General features: G+C 44.0%; 1 protein-coding gene and 1 pseudogene across 2 annotated transcripts in view; one reads left to right on the plus strand and one right to left on the minus strand.

The window, feature by feature from the left end:
- Positions 1-24943, minus strand: part of LRRC34 (leucine rich repeat containing 34) — a 37100-nt gene that overhangs the window by 5182 nt on the left and 6975 nt on the right. Inside the window, exons 2-10 of one of the 2 annotated variants that reach the window (XM_073626167.1) lie at positions 21216-21321; positions 20602-20720; positions 17356-17420; positions 17192-17275; positions 12875-13003; positions 10914-11009; positions 10654-10808; positions 6812-6967; positions 5692-5818 (exon numbers count right to left, since the gene is read on the minus strand). In XM_073626167.1, coding sequence (XP_073482268.1) covers positions 5692-5818; positions 6812-6967; positions 10654-10808; positions 10914-11009; positions 12875-13003; positions 17192-17275; positions 17356-17420; positions 20602-20720; positions 21216-21319 — 1035 coding nt within the window. In that variant the 5' untranslated portion in view covers positions 21320-21321. Of the gene's footprint in view, positions 1-5670; positions 5819-6811; positions 6968-10653; positions 10809-10913; positions 11010-12874; positions 13004-17191; positions 17276-17355; positions 17421-20601; positions 20721-21215; positions 21322-24943 lie in introns of both variants that reach the window. The other variant, XM_073626166.1, reaches the window with a different exon arrangement.
- On the plus strand, positions 14379-15543 carry LOC141141467 (small ribosomal subunit protein mS22 pseudogene; annotated as a pseudogene).

Consider the following 24943-nt stretch of genomic DNA (forward strand, 5'->3'; position numbering starts at 1 on the left):
CTCTCGCAGATTCTATTCGCAATAGCGATAGAAACCTTAGCTCTGGCCATAAGACAAAACCCTAGCATTCACGGAGTGCAATGTGGCCAAAAAACCCATAAATGCGCACTATTCGCTGATGACGTTCTCCTGTTTGTCACATCCCCCCTCATTTCCACCCCCAACATTCTCCAACTACTTAACTCGTTTGGCTGCATATCGGGACTTCAGGTCAACATGGCCAAATCAATGGCGCTGAATATCTCCTCCCCACATGAGCTGGTGGAGAAGCTCAAAACCCATTTCCCCTTCACTTGGTGTGACTCAGCCCTACCATACTTAGGTGTTTCCTTATCAGCGAAAATAGATCGGCTCTACCATCACAATTACCCTCCAATGATTAAGAAACTTTCAGAAGATCTCACGCATTGGGCCCGGTATAAAATGTCCTGGTTAGGTAGAATCAATTCAGTCAAAATGACCTTACTCCCTAAAATCCTGTATCTCTTCCGCTCCCTACCAATTCCCATTCGAAAACACACACTAGACAAACTCCAGGCTTCAATCACTAGATTTATCTGGGGGGGGGAAGGGTCATCGTTTTTCTAAACAGGTGCTATACCGACCCAAGAAGAAAGGAGGACTAGGCCTACCTAATTTATGGTGGTATTATCAGGCGGCACAACTCTGCCAATTCTCAGCTATATATTCAAAAGGCCCTAGGCCTGATTGGGTTGATATTGAACGCCAGGCCACACCTAACCACACTCTGGACTTCCTGGTTTGGAGACCACAAAAGGATAGACCCCCGATCCTTTCCCCATCCCTGTCTCATTCCATGACCCTGTGTGACACACTTTATAAGAAACATTACATCACTTCCGAATGGTCACCCCTGGCACACATTTTTCACAATCCTCAATTCCAACCGGGTATGAACATCGAGGCCTTTAGGTGGTGGCTAGACAAGGGCCTCTACAGAATAGGACAATTTTTCATTAACTCCGGCCCCATATCGCTTAAATACTGCATCTCTACACTGGAGATGCCAACATCAGAGACCTTCCGTTACTATCAACTATCACATTTCTTACGAGGGATTTGGAAAAGCTCATCAACCCCACTATCGGTTACCCCATACGAATTCTGGTGCTCCTCAGCCATGGGTGTAAGGAGTGGAATATCCCTTATATACTCCGCACTAGCGGAGCCCCGGGAGAAAGCGAATTATATGCTGCAATGGGAGCGGGATCTACAACTCGAATGGGACATGGACACCTGGCATGCATGTGTTTCCCGTTCCTTTAAGGGCATGCTCAGCTCCTCTCTGATGGAGGCGGATCTTAAAGTCATAACCAGGTGGTACCTGGTACCAACCCGAATCACTAAATTCTATCCAAATTCTTCGCCCCTCTGCTTCAGGGGTTGTGGCCACATAGGTTCCCTACTTCACACATTTTGGGAATGTCCCAAAATTAGAGGGTTTTGGAATGGAATATTTCATCTCATACGCAAAACCACAGGATATGCAATCCAACAAAGCCCCACAATAGCTCTACTAAATTACAACATCCCGAAAGTACCTAGACTATCACGATCCCTGATTCACTTCATTCTGCTTGGGGCCAAGATTACGTTGGCTCATGCCTGGAAAAAACCTTCGGTCTCCCTTCGACAGGCCAAACAAAAAATTTCCTGGTACCTTCTCTAAGTTTTGGGGTTAGTCCCCTGTATAAGTGATACTTTCTATTTTGTTACAGTTAGGCTCATAGTCTGTTTTTTTTATTCCTTCTTTGAAACGACAGAGCTTTCATTTGATCATCCATGGGCGATCCGTGAGCTCAGGACAGGTTCAGAGAAGGCTATTAGGCTCTCCCGGGGTCCCTCTAGGTGGGTCCGCGTACAGCAGGTTCCCAATCGGGGTGCGTGGCCGACCCTGGAGGAACTCTGGTACCCGCGAACTATAGGTTCCCTGTCCTGATCTCTGGCGGCCTTACACTAGGTGATAGAATTCTGATTGTTGACCTTGAGTTCTCTTATGTCTACACTCTTTTTCTGTATTTGCCTCAAGAGGAGGTACATGTACATCTTGACACTAATGTAACTTACATTGCTATGTTATTCTTGGAGGTCTCTGCCAGTTTGATAATATTGTACTGTTATTTATTACTCAATAAACAGTATTTAAAACTCAAAAAAAAAAAAAAAATTTATGTAGGGCTTTTTTTCCTCAGGGAATAGGTGCAGGATATCAACCATGTTTTGCACTATATTGATGCTGGGCAAAATCACTACTTCCAGCTGTATAATGCCGCGTACACACGATCGGAATTTCCGTCAACAAATGTGCGATGTGAGCTTGTTGTCGGAAATCCCGACCATGTGTAGGCTCCATTGGACATTATTTGGCGGAATTTCCGACCAACAATATTTGGGAGCTGGTTCTCAAATTTTCCAACAACAAAATCCATTGTCGTAAATTCCGAGCGTGTGTACACAATTCCGACGCACAAAATTCTACGCATGCTCTGATTCAAGTGCGAGACGGAAGCGCTCGGTCTGGTAAAACTAGCATTCGTAATGGAGATAGCACATTCATCACGCTGCGATCGGAAAAGCACAAGGCTGAAAAGCGCGAATCGTCTCTCACCAAACTTCTACTAACACGAGATTAGTAGAAGGAGCCCAAAGGGTGGCGCACTGGCTACTGAACTTCCTTTTTCTAGTCCTGTCGTACGTGTTGTACGTCACCGCGTTCTAGCCGATTGAAATTTCCAAAAACATTTCTGCGACCGTGTGTATGCAAGACAAGTTTCAACCAACATCCGTCGGAAATAAATCCACGGTTTGGTTGTCGGAAATTCCGATCGTCTGTACGCGGCATAAGAGTTGTCTGCACCATTGCCTTAAATCAGACAGCAAGATGTATGAGGGCTATAGCTGCTACCATTTCCGCCAAAATATGGCATCTTCCCTGCATGTGGTGAAAATGTACTTTGCAAAGAATGCCCAATCACGTGCAAGAAAAAAAAAATTATTGGATTATGGAAGTTAGTAAAATTTCTTCATCTTAGTCTCTAAGCTAAGAGAACATTTCCTAGCCTATTTGCCTTTATTAAATCAACCCCAGTGAGTTCGCTCTCCTCTAAGACATTGGGGTTGATTTAATAAAACTGGAGAGTGCAAAATCTGGTGCAGCTGTGCATTGTGGCCAATCGGCTTCTAATTTAGCTTGTTCAATTAGGTTTTGACAATAAAGCCTGGAAGCTGATTGGTTTCTAAACAGAGCTGCACCAGATTTTGCACCCTCCAGTTTTAGTAAATCAACCCCATTGCACAGTGCTGTGCATTCCTTCTATCTCTGAGAAGTGTACTGCATTGTACTCTTTGATTGGCTTTCAGCCAAAAGAGAGGACCATACAGCACACTTCTCTGCGATAGATGTACTGAGGTTGATACTGGAGCAGCAGGGAAGAGGATGTGGAGGAAAAGGAGGAAGTGGGATATGTAGATGGGGGTCAAGTGATGGAGAAAGTTAGTGCTGTTTATTTTCCTTACATTAGATGAGCCACATGCATCCAGTCAATGCTCCTGCCTGTAGGAGCAATTACAAGCTGAGGTGTAAGGACAACCCTAGGATGCCTACCAACCTCTACCCTTCCCATCTTCAATGCAGCAAGTTTTACATAAGCGCTGAGCAGCTTTCCTGCCCTCCTTCCACATTCTGTTAACATGGTCTGTAAACACTGAAAGGTTTTGCAAGTATGGCCAGCACTCTGGCTCCAGTATCATAAAAATAAATTCACATTGCACTGGGGTGCAGATTACGTTGATGAGTAATGTAACATGATCATTGATGAAACATAACATCAGTGAACTTCTGTGATTTTGTCTGTTAGATACAATATAAAAGGAACTCCTAAAGTACACTCACTCATTTTTTATTTTACTACTATACCCGATTAGAAACGGGATTAGATACTGGATTAGAAATCAGCAGTTGATTCCAATTCTACACTTCTGTACATGCTGTCAAACTGTCATTTTAGTCGTCACCAAATGATATTTAAAGCCTATCTCCAGGAAACCTAAAATCCCTCCCGTGCAGCAGGGCTGTGCCCGCACTACAAGAGTTAACTTACCTGATCCTCTCCTCCCCTGTAAGGGGGCACACCCCCATGTTCCAGTAGAAGACTGTTCCTCAGCATCTATACAAGGGCAGGGCTATAATCACTGTGTTTGTCTTGATGACATCAGAGGACCTTAGACCCTGGAGCATAGGGGAGAAGAGGCTGTCCGGACCGGTCTTGCAGCACAGGGGAGCCTGCAGGAGCTGATGATCGGATAAGCAAAATTGCTTTACCCTAGACATAAATGGGCAGTTAACCCTTGCAGTGCCGGTGCAGCCCCATGAAAGGGATGATTTTTAGGTTTCCTGGAGTTCAGCTTTAAACAAATTAATCAAAGCTAAAATGGCTTTAGAAAGAATAGAAAAAAATATATGCAGTGTGTACGTATGTGTGTAAAACATTTTTAAATAGCCATGATAGACCAGTATTAATTTGTATGTGCAAACTATTATATCTATAGACAGTATGTAAAGGCAAATAGACTTCCTTGTAGGGGAAGTTGCACTTTGCATTAGAATTTCCCCAGAGCTTAGTGAATGTGTTGGAATTTCACTTTGCTAAGAATATTCAGTTTTGTGCAAGGTAAGAACGCGATTGGATGATGGAAGTCAGCAGAGCTTCATCTCGTTCATTAGGCTCTAGGGATAATTTCCATTCAAAGTGTAACTTCCCTTGCAAAGTTAACAGTCTATTTGACTTAGGCAAATCAATCCCATTATCTCTATTTGTCTTGATGATCACTGTCACCTGGGCTAAAAGTGGGAAAATCCCAAATTTTAAGTTGTCATTGAAACAGGAATAGAAGGGAAACAGGGACACTTGATCTGGTGACAGCTAAGATAATTTCCTTTACTTAGAACTCTCCTCATTTTTCCTGTTATATTTTTTTTACATTTAAAGGATAACTCCACTTTTGTGGGGAAAAAATAAGCAAATAAAGAAAAAAATATAGGGTATATAATTGCAACACTAATCATTTTGTAATTGAATGTTATTCCAAATTACCCTTCCTTTTCAATCTGCAGCCAATGTAATTTTCTGAGAATACATTGCAATATGGCTACATGGAGTTCTGCACACAGACTGTGTACTGGCCACTCCCCAGAAACTTCTTTTCCTGCTTGTATGTTTGGCTCACCAATTTTCCCAGAATTCTGCCTAAGATACAAGTCAGATTTCAGGCATCCCCTGCAACAAAAATGTCATTTTTGGAGAGATACTTTCAATAGGAACCCACCTAAAGGGATGCAGGCCCGGCAGATTTCCTCATTAGTGCCCTGTAGCACCTGACAGTTAATTATGAAACCACATGGACAAACACACATGGATTTCTTCAGAATAACAAAAGGTAGGAATCTGCAACAAAGGTTGTTATAATCCTTGCAATGTACATAGATCACACAGAGGGGAATGTTTTTTTTCTCAACAAAAGTGGAGTTACGCTTTAACTTTTTAAATTATAGAGCACCTGATTCCTTTACAGCCAAAACTGCTACAAGGGGAAATGCAACTGGTTTTTATATACGCTTGATATTAATTTGATGTATGTTTATAAATATACCATAAATAATAAAACATATACCACACAGGCAGCTTCATCCAGCACATTTCCCCATATGTAAATGTATTCTAAACTTGTGTTTGCTTGGATTGCAGCCGCCAGAACCTTTAGGCCTTGTCCAGTAATGTTGTTGCTCACAACTGCCAATCTAAAAAGATCAATAAAAGAAACATTATAGCCTTGTTACTATGAAAAATAATAAAGCATTTTTAACTAGCAATATAATTTATAGTCTTGTTGCATTAAAGTGATATTAAAGACTTTTTTTTTTAATTCTAATTCCGCGTACACACACGAGCAGACTCTTCGACCGGACTGGTCCGACGGACCGAGTCCGGCCGTGTGTCCGACCGTGTGTGGGCTTCATCGGACCTGCAGCGGACTTTTTCGGTCGAAAATCTTACGGACTTTAGATTTGGAACATGTTTCAAATCTTTACGTCGAAACTCCGCCAGACACAGTTCCTATCGAAAAGTCTGCTCGTCTGTATGCTAGTCCGATGGACAAAAACCGGCACTAGGGCAGCTATTGGCTACTGGCTATCAACTTCCTTATTTTAGTCCAGTCGTACGTCATCACGTACGAATCCGTCAGACTTTGGTGTGATTGTGTGTAGGCTAGTCCGTTTGTTCGGAAAGTCCATCGGATATACCGTCGGACCAGTCCGGTCGAAAAGTCTGCGTGTGTGTACGCGGCATTATACTTAGGTGAAGACTTAATATGGACATTTTCTATGTATAGAAGTTATTTCCTCCCCATTCTGCTGGTCCCCTTTGTACTGGCCCTACTTTCCTGTGTATAGGGTTGCTCCTCTCCCTTGCAGGGGTCCTATGGAGCCACCTTTTCGTAATATGCTCCTAGGATCTGAATACAGGGTGATATGATCACACTGGCTGCGCAGACATGCAAAGGCATCCTGAGAGGACATACAAGCAAACCAGTATTATTTAACAATAGAAAACAGCAAATTAGTAATTGGAATAACACTAACAGTAGCTTTCATTTGCCTTTACCAGTCCAGTCAAAGTAGAGAGAAATAACTGCTGATGTTGATTAGGTGCTACAGATACTGTATATCAAACACTACTTTTGCCTAAAGTGAAGTAAATACAACCCTGGCTGTGTGCACTGCTATACTTACGCCTTAAGACTGCTATTGTATGTATGAATGGTTTTAGCAAGGTGGATAGCCCCCTCATCCTCCATTCTGTTTGATGTCAAGTCTAAGATTTCCAGCGTTGTATTTGTCTTTAGCAATTCGGCTAAACACTTAACTCCATCACGGCTGATTTTATTACTAGAAGAATAATCATAAACATATTTATCAATAAAAACAAATCTGCAGTTTGCATACAGTGAATGTGCATTTTCATTTAGCTTTGCCTTTATTCACACATGTATTATATGTTAGGAATTCTGTGGAATTTAGAGGATGCTATCTAAATTCAGTGTGCCTGCATACAGCATGGCTTAAGCCAGCCATGCATGGAAATTCAGCTGGTTCAGCAGGAACCTGACAAATTTCAATCCATGTATGGGCAGGCTGATTGTGCAAAAGTCGTTCTACCGATCAACTTCTGTACAAGCAGTCTGTCGGATTTTCCCCACTTGATCAGCGACGTCGGCTATAGCCAGCAGCGCTGATCAGTGTATTCTGGTGGTGGGGAAGTCTCCTTGCTGTCAGAATACAAAGACACAGCATGGAGGATTCCCCCATCTGCCTTGAGCGTGGGTCCAAGAATCAAGGCATTTTTTATTTTGTTCAACCCACTAGTTGAACAGAAAAAAATAAAAATTACTAATCCTTGGGCTCCTTTAGGCTGGCTATAGACAGCTCAGTAAAAACAAGCATGCAATTGATTTCTGATACTGCTTGCAATTGCCTAGCTGTTTCTTCAAAAGGGCAATAACAAGTGACTAAAGCCTCGTACACAGGATCCGATTGTTGGCAGGGGATTATGTGATGACAGACTGCCTAAAATCCAACCGTTAGTACGCTCCTTCAGACAATTGTTGTCCAACTTTCAGGCAGGCTAGTAAATTTTCGCCAGATAACGGTCTGTTGTCAGATTTTCGTATAGTCTGTACAAAAGGCCAAAGTACAAACACGCATGCTCGGAATCAGTGCTCACCAAACACGACATTAGCAGAAGGTGCCCAAAGGGTGGCGCTCAAGAGCTTAAATTCCACGTAGTACGTCACTACGTTAGTTTTTGTTGGCCGACAATTGTGTGTAGTTAGTTTACAAGACAAGATCCAGGCAGACGCCTTTTGACAAAAGTCTGACGCTCTGTTGGCCAACAATCCGATCGTGTGCACGAGGCTTTAGGCCGGCCCAACATGGAGCGAATTTCAAGAAATTTGCTTGATTCACAGACAGTGTTGATGCAGGAATCCCTCCTGCCGGCCCAGTGCATCTCCCAGTGGGGGAAGCCATCCCCACTGGGAGAAAACAGTGATTATTGCTAGTGGCTATAGAAACTGCTAGCGATAATTGCAGGTAAAACTCGGCATGCTGGTTGTACCATAGCTGATCAATTTATTAACTTGCTACATTCAGCCTGCCCATTAACGGTTGGAATCTCGGCTGGTTCCTGCTGAACCAGTCGAGATTCAAACCGTGTATGGCCTGCCTAAGACAGACAGGTACTTTCAATATTCAATGTACATGTGCATTTTATTATCTCCTTGAAAAATGTAGCTACATGCAGGGCCAATCCTTTACTCTTCTAGAAAGAATGGATGTACTGCCTGTTTACCACCTGTTTTTGGGGACCATCTATGGCCAGGCCAATATACCATACATACTGAGGTTGTCTGTTATACTGTAACCTGATGTTCAGTAGCTGAAGAAAGGATGTGTTATTTATAGTGCAAGCATTGTAGCACAGAGTAGCATCTTTGTTAGTGTACTTTCAGTGTTATGCCGTGTACGCACGGTCTGACTTTTCAGCTAAAAAAGTCCGACAGACTTTCGACGGACTTTTGGCGGACTTTCAACAGACTTTCTAATGACCGGACTTGCCTACACACAATCACACAAAAGTCCGACGGATTCGTACGGGATGACGTACACCAGACTAAAATACGGAAGTTGATAGCCAGTAGCCAATAGCTGCCCTAGCGTGGATTTTTGTCCGTCGGACTAGCATACAGACTAGCGGATTTCTGGGTCCGGCGAAGTTACGACGTAAAGATTTGAAGCATGTTCCAAATCTAAAGTCCGTCAGATTTGCGACTGGAAAAGTCCGCTGAAGGTCTGGTGAAGCCCACACACGATCGGATTGTCCGCCGGATTTGGTCCGTCGGACAAGTCCGGTCGAAAAGTCCGACCGTGTGTACGTGGCATTAGAGATAAGAGAATTCATTAAAATGCCAGTGATCCATCAACTTCAGCAGCTTTGATCTGTTTCTGTTTCATCTGTTTTACAAGTATTTGCAAGATCTGAACTTATAAAAGCATCAATTGGACTTCTTACTCACTTCCTATTTACATACTCCACAATTCCAGTTTTCCATATCCATTCCATAATAAGTGTTTGTTTACCCAAAAAAAAATACAAATCCTGGTCCCTTAAAGCAGATTAAACAGCACAGTGCTTGTTCCTGATCCTGCCACTTCCTATATCCCCTCTTTGCGGACCACGAAAATCAGGGCTGCTGAGCTCTGACTACTGTGGTCAGCGTACGTCCCTCCGTCATCTGCAGCTCTGTGTTCTGTGTCTCTGTATCCGCCCAAATCCCCCCCCCCCCCCCCCGCAGCCGCAATTAGTACAAATAAAAGCTTTGAAATGGTCACTGCCAGCCCCTTTGTTATAGCCTGCCATACCACACTGTATTATTCTTTTTTAAAAACAAGGCTTTTTAAATACCTGTTTAGAGCGATCTTCAGGCCTGTCACATGACTCTCGGCCAGTTTCCAGGGCTACTGCAGGAAGGGCTGAGCGGCCATGTGACCTCCCCAGCTGATGTCACAAAGAGATCTCAGCCCCTCCTGCAGAAGCCATGTATTGGAGCTGTACACCGGCCGTGAGTCATGTGACCGGCCTGAAGATGGCTCTAAACAGGTATTTAAAAAGCCTTGTTTTTAAAAAAGAATAATACAGTGTGGTATGCCAGGCTATAACAAAGGGGCTGGCAGTGACCATTTCAAAGCTTTTATTTGTACTAATTGCAATATATTTACAAGCTTCGTTTTTATAAAGGCTTAAACAGTGTGCTATGCCAGGCTCTAATAGAGAGGCTGGCATAGACTTATATGGCTTAACAAACACTTTAAGCTGGCAGCACTATCGCCCCCCTCCTGCCCAAAATCCCTTGACTGAAAAAGGAGCCAGGCCTAAAATTGCTGGAAGAACAGTGCCTGCGTCCAATCAGATGCAGGCACTTTTTGCGTATTTTGCCAGCCGGTGGGGCCGACTGTCAAAGTACATTAGCTACAGTGGCAGATTATAGTGTGGATGGATAAATCTCTATAGGTATGGTCAGCTTTAGGGGCCAATTTATAGTGGAGAGCTGATATTGCTATCCCCTCGCTAGTATAGTTCCTACAGTGGTCTGCATTTTATGGTACATTCATAAAATGCAGGCATCGGTGTGGAGACTGCAGTGTCCTATGGCATTCTCTCTCTCTCTCACTCTCTCTGCTTAACACAGAAGAAAGAACTCCATGATTGGAAAAGAACTGGTCGCATGACCAGCCTTTCCTCCTTTTTTGTTTTTACACATTCATTTTAATAGTGATAAGCATATTTTTAGGCAGCGCTGTGGTTTAAAAATGGGCCATTGTTTTTTATACCTAAGCAGAGATAAAACGCGATAAGCCCATCCGTTATTGACCCCCTACCATTTCTTCTCAATTATAAAGAATCTAACATCTTTGGTTTTCATATCCCTGTGTAACTATCTGGCTCACAAGGTGAGGCCTGCTCAACATAGTTAAAACATTACATTGAGGTGACAGAGATTGTACAAAACCCATACCAGCTGAGATCAAGATATTTCAGTGCAGTATTTTCATGCAAGGCTTCACAGAGTCGCTCAAGTCCAAAATCTGTCATTTCATGTTTAGACAAATGGAGCTCTTGAAGAGTGTTATTCGTTTTCAGCATCAGCGATATGTGAATGATTGTATCTTCCTTAAAGCCAAATAAAGGTAATGCATATGTTAGCGTGCATCAGACTGCACGGTGTAACAAATTTGTAAAAAGAATTTAAAATGTGTCAGATATAATATCACATACCTGTAGCACATAGAACAAAGGACGGTTAAGATTGATAGACTTGATTGACTTGTTTCTAAGTAGAACTGTGGCCAAGGCTATTAAACTCTGAATTCCCTGTAAGACATGCAGCAACGATATACTAAAAATTTAACACATACAACAATGATATACTAAAAAAAAAAGTTTAAATAGCTGTTAAATATTCAGGCAATAGATCAGACTTTATTTTTCGTGCAGATATCACAGTGATTTGCTCTTGTTTTATAGGCCACACATATATATGAGGACAACCTTGGCTAAAATATTGCAATTTGCCCCTTTCGCTGTTCAGTAATAAGCCTGTATACCTTCTTTCCTTGCAATGGGAGGGCAGTATATAACTGTAAGCAATCCAGAGTCTGAGTCCCTGATATTATGCTTGTGACCATCTCATGTTATATTATGCTGACAAGACCGTCCAGTTTGCAAAGGGTAGAACAGGAGAGACTCCTATTGGATTATTAAACTCTTCTTGGTTTAGACCTGCTTCGTTAAAGGGGTTGTAAACCCTTGCCTATACCCAGTGAAGTGATTGGCCTCAGGTGATACACAGAGATGAAACGAATCCCCCAACCTAAGTTGTACCTGTTTATCTGCGGCAATTTGTCCTGTACATCCTTGAAAAAACTCAGAGATGAAAGGGATTTTTCACAAACTCACAAAGCAGGGGGCAGGGACCCCCCCCCCCCCTTCACACAGGAACAGAGCCGAGGCTGTCAATCAGGCCTGGTTCACACCTATGCATTTTTTAGTGCGTTTTCAGTTTTGCAGAAGCACACTACAGTACATCTAACATGATTTCCTATGGATGTGGTTCACATCTATGCATTTTATGGAAAGGGCCAGGGACTTTTTTTCTGGTTTTTGATTCCATAGACTTCAATAGATCAAAAAAGTGTATTGAAAAATGCACCTGCAATATGCAAAATGCAACCTTCATAGGTGTGAACCAGGCCTCAGGCTGTTTGCTGGAGCTCCCTCCTCTGTCACCATTTTAGCTCTTAGTGTCAGGAAGACTTGTCAGAAGCAACTCATGCTAATAACAGAGGAACTAGACAGAAGAGATAAATGACAGTGCTTTGTAGAGAGGCAAGTAAATGTGCTCATACAGTATGTCGATCCCAACTTTTTTTTTTATCATGTATCAGACAGAGACTTGTGGATCCCATCATGAGTACATGCCTTTCATAAAGAGAGTTTATTCTTGTACTTAGATCATCTCAGATGCTAGCATTGCAGCAGAGCTTGTTTCTGAGTAATGACTTAATTTTCTGAGTGTGAAATAGCAGGAATGATATGTACATTATTGCTAGTCGGAAATCCCTTCCATTTTCCCAAGACTTAAAGTGGTTGTAAAGGCTAAAGGTTTATTACCTTTCATGTTCATCTCCCCCTAAATACTTGCCTTAGTCCAATCGCGAACCAGCGCTGTGCCCAAGAGCAGCAGCGCTGCTATCTCTTGCTCTCCTCACAGGACTCAGTAAGGACAGCAGGAGCCATTGGCTACAGCTACTGTCAGTTAAATCTTGAGATGAGGCAGCAGGGGGTGGGGCCGAGCTGTCTTGTTTGTGTCAAAAGACATACACACATAGCCAGCGAGTTCCTACTACATGAAGTGTTAATGAGGCCTTAAAATCATCTCCATGAGCTGTTTCAGATGCACTATTTTGCCCCAAATGCGCAGCTAAAGCACACCTTATGCAAAAGTTGACCTTTGGCCAAAAGTATGCTCTTATCTTCACCTCTTACCATTCTTGCTGGCTGCTGATTTATGTGTACTGTCCTGCATAGAACAGTGACATCTGACTGTGACAGGATGGGTACTGGACACAGAAATAAATTTACATCACATATTTTAACCTATCTTTTCTGTAAAGTTTTGCCAGATCTGGGCTTAACTAAGCAGAAAAGAAAGGATGCTTTGCAATTTTTGAACTTACCAAGTCACAGTCACCAAGATCCAGTTCTTCAAGTGTTGAGTTGATTTGTAGCATTGCAGCAAAAAACATAGCTCCTTTGTTACCTATTTTGTTGCCTGTCATCCTTAGGCTTCTTAGAGTATCATTCCTCTATAAAGAAAAGTAAGCAAAAATAAAGACAATCAGTTGCAGGGTTATTGGAGTTAGTAGACCCATCATGGATAGGGAAACAAGTGCTCTAAAGTCTGTTCATAGTTACCTGCATAAAGTGTTTTAAAGTGGATGTACACCCTCACATATACCCAGTGAAGTTAACAGCCTCAGATGATACATAGGGATGAAACAAATCTCCCTACATAAGTTTTACATGTATATCCGCTGTCTTCAGCTTTATATACTGTTGTCATGGTTATGCAGTAATCTTTCTCTGTCAGCTTACCTTCTCCTCATGTGTTCAGACTAAGAGGCCAGCCACTCTCACACCTGACTGGTTTTATTACCTCTCCTTTAAGCATGACCCCACCCCAGGCCCTATCAGGGAACACTATATTAACCTGTGCTCTGCAAGCCAGCATTGCTGATCAACCATTGTGTGTATACTTGCTGTGTTTCCTACGTCTTATTCCAGTTACCGACTTTGGCCTGTTCTCGACTATTCCTGTCTGCTCGTGACCCTGACCTTTGGCGTGTCCCTGAATATCCCTGTTTGCCTGTAACCCTGAACCTTGGCGTGAACTCTGTTGTCCTTGTCTGCTTGTGGCCCCCGACCTTGGCTTATTCCCTTACTATCTCTATCCTCCTGTTGCCTACTGTGGGTGTGAGCTGGGGGACCCTGGGGGTCGCGACCTGGAGCCAGTTGCAGCCCAGTTCATCCTCACCACTAGAGGCTGTAGTGAACACCTGCTGGCTCTTAGACTCCACACCCTTGGGAATCTTACGCTCTAACCCCTGTGGGATCCGTGCTGGTGTTCCAGCGGCCCTGCCTTCCTTACCACCCTGACTCCCATCCGCAGCAGTCAGCCGTAGGGTCCACTACCTTGTGGTGCACTCCCGATCCCAACGGTGTGCATCTGTCACCTAGCCTCAAGGTGACCTGACAACTGTTTAGAAAGTGCACATCGTGTTAGGATTTTCATTTCCTCATTAAGCAGTAGCAGTGTAGTGTTGGATTACACTGGCTGATTGGAGGAAAGGAACACACCCCCCTCCACATAGGCAGAGACTTTCAGAGCTGTCCTGTGAATAGAGCAGCTTTCTGCTAATCTATTTATAGCACCCACCCTGACACAAAATTCAGGCTGGTTTTATCACATGTGTCGGAGAACTTGTCAGAAGTTATCATGCTGATAAAAGAAGTACGGAGCAGGAGAAAGCTACGGGACTTAGTGCTTTGAAGAGAGATAAGAAAACACTGCAAATATATGTGCCCAGCTCAAATTTTAATGAATTGGGTTTACATCCACATTAATTTATAATTTTTAGCTTTTGTTATTAAAAAGATCTAATTAATATTGATATTAATAAGATGGCTGCCCGCATAGCGTGTCTGCTGAGGAGGCTTCACCCGGGGAGGACGAGTGTCCGGAGGATGCTGTGTGCTGGAGCCAGCAGTTCAGTGAGCAGACCTCCCGGGTTTACAGATCCAGAAGTACAGAGCATACTGAGGAAGATGACTGGTCTAGATCTGGAGAAAATTTTTCAGCCGGTGAAGCAAGACAGTAAACCACCCATATACAAGTTAATAACCCAAGAACAATATGAACAGGCCATTCAGAAAGCTGCAGAGGCTGCAACAAAGCACTTGGAGATGCCACCCATGTTGGAGGAACGGCCACCAATAAATGAAACACTGACTGTGGATGAGATTCTTTCTGGTACAGATACTGCCAAATATGTGTTCACCGATATAACTTACAGCACACCACACCATGAAAGGTTTATTGTGGTGCGAGAGCCAAATGGTGTTTTGCGGAAAGCCACCTGGGAAGAGAGAGACCGAATGATCCAGGTTTATTTTCCCCGCCAAGGTCGGAAATTGGCCCCTCCACCTGTGTTCAAAAAGGAAAATATTCAGCATTTGTTTAAGCTGGATCGACATGAAGAGCTCCTGAACCGCTGTATTATCCAGTTTGAGCCCGACTCCAGTGAATATATAGAGATCAGGAACCAAACATTCGAGGACATTGACAAGCAAAGAAAGTATAACCTGTTACGGTCAACGCGGCATTTTGGAGGCATGGTGTGGCACTTGTGCTCTATGAAGAACATTGATGGACTTCTTATAGACCTGCTTCAACAAGATTTATTAGATGACGCTGTGAGTTTAGTGCGACTCTACCACATGGTACATCCCGATACCGAGTGTGCAAGAGAATCCCAGGGAGCCGACGGCAGAGATCTTATTAAGATATTTATTAAAATGGAAGCAAAGAATCCAGGATATATAGAACTGGCTTTACAAGCATATCCACAGACTGCCAGCAGTGCAGCCTCTTCTTGACGCCACTTCTGGACTTCTCCAGAATTCTACACTTCAGTTTCATGAAGCCATTTCCTACCATGCAAAATGTAGCGTGTCCCCCAGCGACTACTGGATGTGTATTTCTGTGCTGGACACATAAGCCTTCCCTACTACTTTGTGTCACGATTTCTAAATAAATATTCAATAAACTGTTTCTCCTGTTTCTAAATGAGCATTCATAATACTGTTACTGCATTTCCCCTGTTCAACAAGGTACTTGGGAAAATGGCAAATGTGCAAAAAGACTGTTCTGTAGGAGGCTGGAAATGTACCTAATTAATCCAATTAAAATTAGCACTAAACACCGAAAAAAAAAAAAAAAAGATCTAATTAAATATACTACATTTGCAGTGGACACGGGGCAGGCTCCTTTGGAGTCCGCCTGCTCAGCGGGGAATCTGTCCACTGATTCCCGCTGAGCAGGCGGATGGCTGATTCATGTCCGCTTCACTTATGCAGAGCGGACACAGACACAGCCCACTCACCTCCATGGGTGGTTTGATATAAACGAACCATCTGTCTGTTTACAACCGATGACCATACGATCCACTAGATCGGGGGTCTCCAAACTTTCTTAACCAAGGGCCAGTTTATTGTCCTTTAGATTTTAGAAGGGCCGGACTGTGGGCAATAGGAGTAGAAAATGTCCTGGGGTCACTGGGAGTAAAGAGTGCCCCATCTTTGGTATTGGAGGGGAGGAATAGTGCCCCGTCGGTGGTGTTAGTGGGGGAAATAGTGCCCCATTGTCAGTGGAAGGAATAGTGTAAAGTCTCAGTGGAAGGAATAGTACCCTAAGGGTCAGATAAAGGCAAGCAAGGGGCCACATCCGGCCCCTGGGCTGCAGTTTGGAGACCACTGCACTAGACCGGTGGGGAACAGATCCCCATCCCTCGGTTTTTATAAGATCAAATGTCGGCGGGTGTAGGCCCCTTTCACGCGGACGGACCGATCTGGGTCATTCTGTCAGCTTTTCAGGTGGACCTGATCAGACTATCCATTGCTCTCTATAGACTGACGGATGTCAACGAACATGTGTCCATTGACACCCACTAACATCCAATCCTACCTGCTAAAAATGGATCCTCATCTGTCTGGTGGATTGGATCGGATGACAGTGGGATGGAAATGGACAGATGGTCCGTTTCCACCTCAGCCCATGGAGAACAGTGGGCTGTGTCCGTGTCTATGTCCGCTCTGCATCAACTGAGCAAACACAGACCTGTTATCTGCCTTCTCAGCGGGGATCAGTGGAGAGATCCTCTGTTGAGCAGGCAGATCCGCTGGCAGACTATGCAAATGTGAAAGGGGCCACAAACGGACACATGTCTATTTACATCCGCTTCTCCATAGAGAACATTGGAGGGTCTGATCGGGTCCGCCTAAAAAACTGAAAGGCGGACCCGATTGGACCCTCTATTGTCCCCTATGAAGCGACAGGTCCGCCCATGTGAAAGGGGCCTAACTGTATATAAAACTATCCTGGTTTAAAGGAATTGAAAATATGTCACCCATCATATTATATCAAGTTAATTAGCTGCTCAATTAACATTAGGTAGAACAGGAGCAGATGCAACGGCTTCATGGGGGAGTTTATTCCTGGTTCCAAATCAGCGATTCATAAAATAATGAAGCCAAAAGTTTACCATAACAGCCATGCCCCTGTAATTTTTAGAAGATCAGCCACAACAAAGTTGAAAAAGTTGCTTCTTGTTTCCTTTACATGACACATATTTCCTAATGTGCCATTTCTAAAAAGTATTTCAGCTATGTATAAATCGAACAATCTAATACTATAAAACAGCATATATGTTACTTACATGCAAGGCTTTTGCAATAAGTTCTGCTCCATCTGTTTCAATGTCATTTCCCATAAGATTTAAATGAAATAAGGAACCTCCTTCCTGAAAGTAAATAATATTGAAATGCATATAATATTGTTATATGTATGTCAAAAAATATCCTTTTTTATTTCAATACACACCTGAAGGAAGTTTGCAATGTGTACTGCACCTTTGTCAGTCAAATTGTTGAACCGTAAGTCAAGACCTGAAAAATGGAATAAAGTACTTTTTATAATTATTGTTATTATTATTATTATTATACAAGATTTATTTAGCTCCAACAGTTTGCACGTAGAGATAGTACAGTAACTACACTTCAATACAAGAGGATTGGGAGGGCCCAGCTTTTGGAAGCTTGTGTCAGGAACCATGAATCAGACTGAGACAGAAGTGCAGTAAAAATCACACTATTTAATATAATGGTATAAACAGAGCAAACATAGTCAAAACATAGCCAGAGTACGGTAACCAGGACGGGTAGTCAGAACAAGCCAGAGAAACAGAAGTCCAAAGATCAGTGAAGTCAGGTGCAGCAAACACGATCAGGAATCAGAAGGGAAGTCAGCCAAGCAAAAGTCTTTCACAGGAAAAAACAGTAGAGAGAGTCTGGATATGTTGACCAAGGCAAAGGCACAGAAGATCCGATCCAAGGAGTTTATATAACCAGCAGCTCTAGCAGACAAGCAGGAAATGAAGACCAGGTGAGTCACTGTGGAAGAAAGAGTCTTTGGCAATTAACCGGCAGCTGAGCACAGAGCTCTGAGAAGGAAGGGCTGAGCCCCCAGCCCTGACAGCTTGCAATATAATAGGGAGGGGCAAGTGGAAGATAAGGTAATATCTGTAAGGGATAAGCTTATGAAAAAAATAAAAGATTCAATTGGTAGTTGAAGGTAGGATAGGCTTCCTTAAAGAGATGCTTCTTCAGGGATCGCCTAAAGATGGACAGAGTAGGAGATATCTTGACGGGTTGGGGTAGAGAGTTCCAGAGGATGGGGGAAGCTCTGGAGAAGTTCTGCAAATGAGTATGGAAGAAGGAGACAACGGAGCTAGAGAGCAGGAGGTCTAGGGAGGAGCAGAAATGAAGGTTTGGGCAATATAATGAGACAAGATTAGTGATGTAGCTTTGAGCTGTAAATTGCTTTGTGTTTTGTTGTTAGTAATTTGAATCTTATTTGTTGGGCAATCAGAAGCCAATGGAGGGACTGGCAGAGGGGTAGAGGACACTGAACAGTTGGCAAGGTGGATGAGTCTGGCAGCAGCCTTCATGATAGACTAAAGTAGAAATAGCCTGCATAGAGGTGGGCCTGAGAGGAGGGAATTACAACAGTCAAGGTGACAGATAACAAGGGAGTGAATGAGTTGCTTAGTGGTTTCATCAGTTAAAAGGGGTGTATATTGGAGATGTTAAAGATGTTATAATATCCTTCTGAAATGTGCACCTGCCCTATGTGAGCCCTGCATTGCAAATAATAAAGGTATGGCGTGTAGTATAGCATTGTAGCATCATTCAGACACTCTTCGCCTCAGTGAAAACATTTCACTTTTATTATCAGATTTCCCTAGAATGGGTTATCCAGCTTAAAATGTCACTGTTTTTATCTGATCCCTTTGAGTGGACTGCCCCATCATGAGCAGGACCCTCTTCCTTGCTTACATTGTCTAAACTAATTTCTGATTCTTGAGCGTTGATGCCACAATTTAATCTTGCAGGTGGAGTTTCCATATCCCATTAAAACTTGAGTTGAAGACACGGTGACTGAGAGCTTGACACCTAGAAATTCTGGAAACTTCACCGCACCTGCCAGATAAGGGGAAGTTGTTTGAAAAAGAATGAAAGTGACCCTGTCACTTTGACGATTCCAGATTCTATTGATAGGCCACCTCCTCTTCAAACAAATACCTTCTCTGTGTTCCCCCACCACCCCGTTCACCTGCCAGAAACCTAATTAGAAAATCCTGTGTGACCTCTTTGTTGGAGGCAACATAAAGCTAAGGACCTTCCCCTGCCCCATGTGACAGTACTCAGGCCCAATGATATGCTGTTCAAGCAATAAGCACTGCTTTTGGGAAGGAACGGGAAAAGGTCACGTGTTACCTTAAACCTAGAAGTACCATATATGTTACAAGGCTCTGGCTGGCAAATAGGGCAGCGGTGGAGCAGTTAAGAATCTACAAGGAATGGGATGGGCTAATGCTATGAATTGGCAATAGGACTGGTTTATTTTAACACAGATACATGCAGGCAGTGGAAAGTGAGATTAAGATGAGTAATAAGTGTGACCATGACAAAAACTACCACTCCCAGTCCCTGGCAGTTTATGTCTTACTGATCCTATGATTTTTTTACATGGGTTTGGTAAAACAATTCTAACCTAGTCTTGTAGTTACTAAATTAAAAGAATTTCACTAAGCATAGTCAGGGCCGGTGCTACCACTAGGCGAAGTAGGCATCCGCTAAGGATGCACTACCACCTAGGGTGCAGCCACAGCCTCTGCCCCGATGAAGCTCCAGGCGTGTGTGAGCTTGGCTCTCCTCTCCTGATTGCTCGCCCCATTCAGTGCTGGGCCAGCTGTCCTGGGAACACATCCGCTGCATGAAGCCAATCCCCCTATGTGTCCTGCTGAGCGCCCCACTGTCACACAGGAATATCTGACAGCGCCGCTCCGGGACTCCTTTACTCCAGCCTGTCCCTCTGGTGCGGCCTGCATGTATGTGTGAGTGCAGCGGAGGGGGTGGGGCAGGGCTCGGTGGAGATCATGGGAGATGGGGAGAGGTGCAGCGGCTGTTAGCTGACCTCCCGGCCGGCAGGGTCACCACGGATCGGTTGGATGGCGCTGGCGGGGACTCCTAAGCAATACTGCCCGCTTAGTGCTGAGGAGAGCCCTGATGTGATGGTCGATGAAGAGCAGAGGTAAGGAGGAGAATGGAACCCCCCGATCTACACCGAGCTGTGTGTGGGGGATGGGGGGGTGAGTAGTGCAGGAAGTAGCAGTCAGGTGGGTCAGTATATGTGCCAGGTAGGTAAGTCAGTGTATGTGTCAGGTAGGTAGGTCAGTGTATGTGTCGTGTAGGTGTCAGGTCAGTATAATGGTCAGGTAGGTCAGTGCAATGGTCAGGTAAGTCAGTGTAGGGGACAGGTAGGTCAGTATAATGGTAAGGAGGGTCAGGTAGGTCTTTAATGGTCAGGTAGGTCAGTGTAGGGGTGAGGTAGGTCAGTGTAATGGTCTGTAGGTCACATGTGTTACAAGGGCAGGGCAAAGGGGGTGGAGTCAGGGGGCAGAGCCAGGGAGCGGCAAAGTGAGGTTTCGCCTAGGGTGTCAAAAATCCTTGCACCAGCTCTGAGCATAGTACATTGCATAAAACCACAATCTCCACCACAACCTACCTGCTATAAAGCTGTTCTGTCTCAGAACATAAGAAATAGCTAGGAAATCTTCATCCGTAACTCTCCTTCCTGCCACCAGACGATTATTTCCACACAATTTTAAAGTAGTCGTGTATTGTCTAGAAGAAAAGATGAGATAATACCTAACCAGCATTAAAATAGGAAACCCTAAAGAAATAAAAATCTATTTGATATATTTTAATATGTACGTTGGGGTCCATACATGTTGGTTACATGCTTGTTTGGGTCAGCAATTCACTAGGTAGTGCAGCCATACTACATATGGCAAGAGATATAAGTACGTGTATAATAAATGGCAGTAAAAGGCCTGGGCTTTTAAAAACAGGTCCGCAATGGTCACATTTTTATCTCAAGAGATGTTGTCTAAATTAAGCCAGGGAGGTAAACATCTCACCATGACACACATTTGAGGCAAGTGTAAAAGTTGATAGCCTAACTGATAGCAGGTAGAAAAGCCAGTTCATAAACAAACCCAGTGGAAAAGGCCACATTCTTCATGTCTAGTGATAGCATAGTAATATGCGTCATGGATGAACCAATGCAGACTCCCCTTAGAAATGTCAATTAACAAAATGCAATCATATGTTACTTACTCAGACTGCTCCAGCTGTAGCAGCATTTCCTCAATAAAGGGGTTAACAGGTTGGTTAAATTGTGTACATGCTGCAGTGTACTGCTGGCTCAGGCCTGTTGCCATGGCTGAAAACGGAAAAAAAAAATAACATTACAATTTAATTTACAGGTTTTAATGCATGAACCTCATTCACAAAGGCGGTAAAAATAGGTGTGGTTTTACCGCACCCTGACCACCCACCTAAAAGATAACATGCATCTGCTCAGTGCTGTACACAATGCTGTGCCACTGACACAATGCTTTGCTTTATGTCCAAGGAAACATTTATACCCACTGTTGTATTTGGTGGGCAGCATGTCTGCCAAATGCGGCTCATTCAAGTGAAAGGAGATGTTTCACAACTGCAAGCCACAGGATTGGCCAGTGATTAAAGCATGGTATTTTCACAGAACACCCCTATTTGGCTTAAAAAAGGCAATTAAGGAGCCAACAGTAATACCTCCTGAATGTCTGGCAGTTGCTGCTCTACCGTACTTTGAAAAGCGATCCACCAGATACATACAGCTGCAAAATGATGGAACTAAAAATATGAACATTACATACATCAATAAAAATACATTTTCATAGGGCCTAAAATATTTTTACTTGCCATTTTAATAATACAAAGTACTTGTTATGACATGTCTACCTGTCTGTGCTGGACAATTTTATTGTAGCCACCCTGTACTTTAGTGGGTGTCTAATTTTTTTCTTCTGGGTGGTAACTAACCCGGGACTATTGTTAACTGCTTATTTGATCTTTCCCTTATGTTTCAAAGAGTTGCTGCAGTACCCTACTGTTATCACTAGGTATCACTGATGTCTAGGGCTATAGTTATGGGGCTCGGCAAGTCTTTTGTTATTGAGCCTTTATGTCCCTTCTGGCTCCCACTAATAGTTTTCTGCTGCGGTACATGGTGGGAGAGGTTATAAATGCTCAGGGAGTGGCCTGGGCTTAACACATTCCTGCTAAGTGGGGTAATTGTTTTTTCTTGGTTGCCAATGTCAGAATTTCATCTGTTTTAAGGCAGATCAAAAGACATTCTAATGTTTATGGGCACCAACAGACACAGTCATCTGAGGCTTGTCGGGAAGAAGTGACCAGACAGGTTTCAATACCTTATTGGAGCTCTTTTGTTTTCTACCCACCTCCGATTTCCCTCGTCTAACCTATTGGAGATGACTGCAGCATTCAGTCTTGCCATCTCTAAATCAAAAAAATTGTCTTAAAGCAGAACTAAAGACTAAATATAAATAAAATATGATCAGACAGGCTCTTTATTTCAAGAGACATGCAATATCTCTTCTGCAATAAAATAAATCTAACTGCCTGCCCTTTTTAAAATGTACACTAAGCTGCGCATGTGCAGGTCACTTTACATTCCAGCAGCACAGTGCCCATGTGCCAGGACGATTGAACTCCTGTAAAGGAGCTGTTTAACCAAGATGGATGAAAACTGGCATCTGGAAAAAGCTGAGGAAATGATACTGGCACTGGCAATGGACCTTGTGGGTATGGAACCATTGGCGGAGAGCTAAGTATTGCAGACTTTATTTCCATTTTAAAATTTCATCCAGGGCTGATATTTAAATGGAATACAAACATTGGAAAATGCCGAGCCACTTGGCTCATAAGCTCACTCAGCTTCAACTGCAGGACCATGCTGAACCTCTTCTCAGTCTCTACTGGATACTTGGCTCTCTAACCTTTACTTGTGCACAGCCCACCTTTGGCCTATGGATTGGGGTTCTCCTGACACGCCGATAAGAGCCGACCTGACTCCTGGAACGTGACCTGCTGTCTACTGGCTTCTGGCTGGGGCCCTCTGACCCCTCAGTTGAGACCCTCTTTTCTTTCTCGAACATCACGGGACACAGAGCCACAGTAATTACTGGTGGGTTATATAGGGTATCACTGGTGATTGGACACTGGCACACCCTATCAGGAAGTTCAACCCCCTATATAATCCCTCCCCTTGCAGGGATACCTCAGTTTTTTCGCCAGTGTCTTAGGTGATGGACGTGTAAAGATGTCCTGTGCTGAGCTCCAAAGGGAATATCCTATATCCTATACTGGGGCAAGCCAGGCAGACCGGATCCATTCAAAGTGTCCTTTCTAGGCCGAATTGGATGGTACCCAAGCCTCGTGTCCGAAGAAACAAGGTTTTACCCGTAATGCTTCTCTTTTTAGAGAGCTGGACCCCGCATATTAGAAAATGGTTTTCTAGCCTAATTTCTAGCCGGGTGCTTTACGGGCCCAGAACTGCAGGATCCCCCTATTCGTAGGGGGCCCCAGTCTCTGACGGTTTTTTTAAACGGAGCCCACCGTGAGAGGTGAAGATTGGGTCTGTGTAAACTGAACTCTGCGGCTGGATAAGGTAAGAGGAGATTCCACAGAATTTTCTAATTCTAGTAGGTTTCTCCTTTAAGGTAAATGCATGCTATGCCTATTGTGACCACCGGGGGCTGCCAAGAGCACATACCTTGTCATGCTGGATTGTCTGTCTTAGTGTTCATGCTGCACATGTTTCACAGCGTCTCAGGCAGGCTCCAAGGTAGGATGGGATGGGGGGATTTCTCATATTTGAATGTTCCCCCCCAGGCTAGAGAGAGGCCACAGGGGTCTAGAAAGCTGTTATACCACTCGGGCACCGCTGCCTCGGCCGCCATTTCCGACCATTGCCGTTTTTTAGGCAGGTTCTTCACTACCAGCTTCTCTCCCTCCTCCCCCTCCCCCAGCCTTCCTCCATAGTTTTTCAGGAGAGTCGGCCAGCGCGGGAAGCGCTTGTTTCTTTCAAAATTCGAGGGGGGGGTGGGACGTCAGCACAGGTGCTTAGACTCCCACTCAGGCCAGCTGCAGGCTATTAAGGCACTCTGTACAGGTGCACACAGCCTTTGGAGAGACACAGAGCTGACGGTCGCATGTAAGGTGGGACACAGGCACTCTCCTAGGCAGCATTTACTGAAGTAACACCAGACTGAGCATTGGGTAGCAAGGCTTTTAACCAGACTACATCGCTCAGCAGTCAGTGTTCATTTGTATACCTCACACCTTGTTGCTTTGCACTATGGGTAGAAGAGGTTCAAGCACCCCAAGAACCAGAGACACTAGGGGATCTCGTTCAGGTTCTGAGGGCCCCCTGTCAGCAGCATCCTCCCCTCCTGAAGGGCCAGGGACGGCTAGCCAGGGAGAGCCGTTGGGGTCAGGGGCTACACCTGCTTCTGGCACTTCAACCCCTGTATATATTACACAAGAGGTTTTTTCCTCAACCACTAATGGTTTAGAGGAAAGATTAATGGCCGTGATTGCGTCTTCACTCAGTAGAAGAAAACGCACTAGGCCTTCCTCTGTTCCCCAAGACCCTCAGGAAGAGGAGCTCTGGGATAAAGGAGATGAATCCATTTCAGAGGATCAGGATGGGACGGATGATTCCTCTTCGGAGGAATCAGGTGGAGAGGGACCCTCTGCGACTTCCCAAGAGGAGAAAGTCTTAGTGCAGATCCTTACTGGATTGGTCCGCTCCACATTTAAGTTGCCCCTACCTGAAACTGCTAAAGAACCCTCTTCTGCTTTGGGGTCACTGAAACTTTTCCAAGCAGCACAGGCTTTTCCCGTTCATAATTTACTTGAAAAGCTCATTTATTCTGAGTGGGATCACCCAGACAAACGTTTTTTTCCGCTGAGAAAGTTTTCAACACTTTATCCGA

Source organism: Aquarana catesbeiana, linkage group LG04, assembly GCF_042186555.1.
Source record: "Aquarana catesbeiana isolate 2022-GZ linkage group LG04, ASM4218655v1, whole genome shotgun sequence".
NCBI classification, from domain to species: Eukaryota; Metazoa; Chordata; class Amphibia; order Anura; family Ranidae; genus Aquarana; species Aquarana catesbeiana.